Raw genomic sequence first — 4958 nt, forward strand, 5'->3', positions numbered from 1 at the left:
CGGATGAGACGGGTCGCGTAACGTGAAGCCCACATGGAGTTTGGCTGAACCTTAGATCCACAGTCACGGTGATCATATCAATTGCCCAGATACAAAAGAATGCATACAAGATGGCGAAAACAAAAAGCGTTGAAATGACCTTATTCAGTTTTCACAAATGCATTATTAACATGTCAACTAATTATGCATCAACAAACATAGAAACCAGAGAATGCTGAGTTGAGACTACTGATGTTATGACATTGATGTCACTGCTAATATAATCAGCATGGAAGATTGATCTGTGAGGGACCTGTTCTATTGCAAAAATCTTGAAAGCTAACAAGAAAGCAGAAGTAAGTATGAACTAGAATCTCATTGCAGGCTTTTTCCTGCCGTTTAATTTTGAACTGTGTAACAAAATGATAGAAACACAAAATCTGTACAAGAATGTTCTGTTCTAGGATCTCCATAAGGAATAAATAATCAAAATCCAAGTTCCACGTCGGATATTAGACCTAAGAAAGTTTAATACATATACGATCCAATTCCACCGAAGCTTTTGGGGGACCAGCCAACCCAAAAACAAATATGTTAGGGCTTTTAATCAGTCACAACAAGTACTCCACAAAATTTTCCTGACTTATATCAGTGCTGCATAGGGCTATTCAATATGGTAAAACCGAACCGTACCGAACCAAACCGAACCGAAATAGACAATATGGTTTGGTTTTGGTATATACCATATAAACCGAATGGATATAATTTTATAAAAACCGTAGGATTTGGATATGGTTTGGTATATAACCGATTAAACCGAATAAACCGAACAAAACCGATTAAAAGTAGAAACATGTAAATATGTATCTATTTTATAACAATACATGAAAACCTATTTGTTACATAAGTTAAATTTGTGTTAATAACTATTACCATAATTTTATAGTAATAAAAAAACCTTAATTTGTAAAACACTTGAACTATAACTAAATAACAATACATCGCAATTCAGACATCTTATTTTCTAAGTCTTTTTTGATCTTTTTGATTAATTTTAGTCTTCACTAAATTAATATGAAGATTATAAATTTGATGGACAATAATTAATGGAAATTTTTCAATTGAAAAAACATAACTTTAATGAACACTAAATATGGAAGAGTGGAAAAACTTTTCTTTCATGTTTTTGTTTTGTTTCATATTTTTATTTTCAAAATTTCAAGTTTTGATTTTAGTTATAGATTTGATTATTTTATTTGATGGTAGAAGCATTTTAACTTTTTGTTCATTTATTTAAACATGTAATATATTTTTAATAAATGACTGTGTTGACAATATGACTCTAAAATTCATATAATATGATCTCAAACAAAATAATTATGTTTTTTGGTATAAAAACGAATAAACCGAAAACCGACGATATATAAACCGAACCGAAGTAAATATGGATTTAGAATGGTAGTTATATTTTACTAACCGAAATACCGAAAACCGAAAAAAACCGAACCGAAACCGAACCGATATCCGGATTGAACACCCCTAGTGCTGCAGTACTGTTTTGAACATTTCCTTGAATATAATGGAAGAGCAGACGGTGAGACAAAATGGCTGCAAATGTGGATCAAAGATAACAATGCATCCAATGCGTTCTTGTAACGAGCTGACAACTCACTAGAATATGAACCAAACGTGGACCCAATAGAAAGATAGTTTGCATTTATGGATAACTCAAAAAGATTCAACACAGTAAAAACAAAAGGGGAATAAAACTAATTCTTGCAACAGTAAAAGATATGAAAAACATAAGGAATGACACTTGGGATGATGTTGTTGTTGTGTCGTCCAATCAAAGCAAAAATTAAACATAGGTATCGATCAAAGACTTCCTCATCTCGTCGACAATAGAGCTAGGTTGGGCTTCCCTTAGCTTGAAGATGCTGTCTATAACAGAGAGCTCTGTTGCAGTTGTGTCTGAACCGCAGAAAGCAGTCCAATCATTAACGGTCATTCCCGCGCCTATAACTTCACTACCACGGTTCACAGTTCCTGCAACGAGTGGGACTTGAAGTAGTGTCGAGAGCTCGTCCAAGTCTTCCACTGAGGTGTGAGGATGAACCTATTCGATTAAACGAAGACAAATTTTTAGTGAGTTTGAATGCTAGTTTCAATCAAAGGGATGATGATGTGTTTTGTATTCTCTCTTACAATGCCACCTCTGTTGGACAAGGCACAGTAGCTGCCTACAAGAATGTTGCCTGCAATCGTCTGACGGAAAACTTCAACACCGAGAACATCCGCTATTATTTCCTCAGTTTCCTGTCGATGGAAACCAGAACCAGACATCAAATCAAACGGCATAAGTACAGAGACTCCATTGATTTACTTTGCATTATCTCTGCACACTTTTGTAGCTCAATGAATTTATCATCATTTATTGACTGACAGTTAATTGGGAAACAGCAGGTATGTTTTGCGGAGCAGTTTCATAAGAGACATTAAGCAGGATATATTTTACCTTGTCAAGATCGGTGTGAGCAAGAGCAACATGGTCATTGCAAGCAATGCAATTACCAAGAGCAGAGAGACGCTCCTCGATTCTCTGGACCACAACTTGATCAGGTAGACTGTTCCTCAAGTGTTGAAGCTCTGTCAGAAAAAAGAAACCATAAGTAATTTGCAGGAGAGACCAGACCACAGAACCGATAATTAATATTTCGTTGTCAGAAGAACAAAAGCATTACAGATTACTAGAAGCAAGCGTATTCAGTTATTAGATCGTCCACTCATAAACCAAACCTAAACAGAGACAATGAGTGCAAATGCTTCTGACAAGTTGCATGAACAATATTCAGCAAAAACGCTAATATCTCAACTATGCCATGCTTTATTATGAACCTCAAGAGAAATTCTTAACTCTTGCTAAGAAATGGACTGGAGTAAGAAATGTTACCTTGGTCAGTAGTTGTATGAGGCACAAGAAGCCCATTCTTGTTTCCTATATACACCGAGAAAGAAGAAGAAAAAAACAAACCCATCTTTTAAGTACACGCAAGTGGACAATATCAAGAAGATTAGAAAATGGTTTAGAAGGCTAACCAGCACAAAGACGGCCAATAATCCGTGTTCCACCAAGAGAGGTCTTAACGATAGGGATAACATCAGCTAACTCCGACTCAAAAGCACTGCAAAATATCAAACATAAACACCAAACTGAAGAACTTTAAAAGAGGTATACAAAGCAAAACAAAGGGATACCTGTAAAAGTTCTCAGAGCCTCCAATAGCAACTAAGCAATAGGCGTTAGTGAGCTTTGAAAAGACACCAACTTCACAGTTGTTCTCAAACTGAAGACCTGCCATCATATCACCCATCAAAACCACACTTCCACAAAAGAGTAAACACAATTAGTATAGATAAGGCTCTGCAGAAAGCTTACGAGTGGCCATGGAGTTGAGAAAGGTAGGAACTTTGCTAACGCACACCTGCGTGAACAAGACAAAGGTGAAATCTTTATCATCAAAAACAAAACAGGATGTGGCGACTGCAACAAAAACCCTAATTTGAGATCGAATTAAAGCAACGGTTCCCTAACTAGGGTTTCTAACACAGAAAATTTCGATTTGTCATTCCCTGGCTAACTATAACTATAGATAAAGATTCTTACAACAGAGCAGGAACAAATTAGAGAAGCTTACTTGGGAGAGGGATGAATCGAGCGGCGAGAAAGAAGAGGCAATAAATGGAGTTAAAAAGGTTTTTGAGGAGGAAGAGAAAAAGGGTTGCCCTTTTAAACACTGGCGGCTCTGGACACCGCTTTGGCCCTAATTTAAAGGAGCCTCCAATAAGGTCAATTAATAAAATTATTAAACAGAAAGAAAAAAAAACTCAATTATTATTATTTTGGGTTTCAAGCCTTGGAGGAAAAGTAAGTTGAAAGTCAGACTACATTATCTACTTGTAAACAAATTATTTCTGACTTACGAATATAAAACACGTTGAAACGTGATGTCAGTTTCGGGGAAAATACGATTTTAGAAGAATATTAGTGTAATAAAAGATGGAGTTACTAACAATTATTTATTGTATTTGGTTATCAGAATATGAGTTCTATAGAAGATGGGAGATACTGAGGATTTGTAAATTGGTGATCAGATAAATGGAGCATATGTGTAAATGAGTTTTCTTTCTTATGGAGTTCCAATACTACATTTATCGTTAGAGATATATGGATATCATGTGGATCGTAACTTTTTTTTATGAACACTCTATTTTGTGAAATGGTGGTGGTGCATGGGACATTGATCACCATTAGGAAAAATGCATTAGGCTCTTTTGGATCACTATGTTTCTCTAATTCTTTTCTTTCTTTTTTTTGGTCAAACTCTATTTCTTTTCTATTTTTGTTCACATTTCTATTAACTTGGTATGATATAGTGATATGTATGATATTACTACTGGGTATGACACGTTTACTCAATCACAAATAAAGTTTGTGTAGATGGATCATAAGGTAATCTATAAAGATTACGAACGCATACACCATAGGCTAATTGTTTTAATGAAATAATGGACAAAAATCTGATATAGACCAAGTGACTTAAAAAAAAATCTACAACTTCCTAAATTAATCTACATGAACCAAGGACTGTGTAAATGACGATTTTACCATTAATGATAGCTCACCCTTAGCCATTAGATCTTATCTTTATGTTTTAATCTTGACCATTGAATTTACAATTGTATTTTCTTCTCTCTCCTTCTCTTTCTTTAATTTCAATCACGTGAACAATTCAAAGCCACAATCTTCATTATCTAATTATCCCATTCGACTGAGTATAACTAATATAACTCGTACAACTAAGCATGTTAAAAAATTGTATAACTGGTATAAATCGTATATAAATATTATAATTTATGTATAATATATAGCTACTAGACACGACTAATAAATCTTGTTTTACATATAAAATAGACAAGCA

The 4958-nt window shown here is 34.6% G+C and overlaps 1 protein-coding gene across 1 annotated transcript; it reads right to left on the bottom strand.

The window, feature by feature from the left end:
- Positions 1-1671: 1671 nt before the first annotated feature.
- Positions 1672-3818, bottom strand: LOC106376621 (eukaryotic translation initiation factor 6-2). Its single transcript, XM_013816713.3, has 8 exons — positions 3675-3818; positions 3416-3461; positions 3235-3331; positions 3076-3161; positions 2930-2974; positions 2495-2625; positions 2185-2295; positions 1672-2095 (listed from the first exon to the last, which is right to left on the bottom strand). The coding sequence occupies exons 2-8, from the start codon at positions 3423-3425 to the stop codon at positions 1838-1840; spliced, it is 738 nt and encodes a 245-aa protein (XP_013672167.1). The 5' UTR covers positions 3426-3461; positions 3675-3818; the 3' UTR covers positions 1672-1837.
- Positions 3819-4958: the final 1140 nt, after the last annotated feature.

Source organism: Brassica napus, chromosome C4 (genome assembly GCF_020379485.1).
Source record: "Brassica napus cultivar Da-Ae chromosome C4, Da-Ae, whole genome shotgun sequence".
NCBI lineage: Eukaryota > Viridiplantae > Streptophyta > Magnoliopsida > Brassicales > Brassicaceae > Brassica > Brassica napus.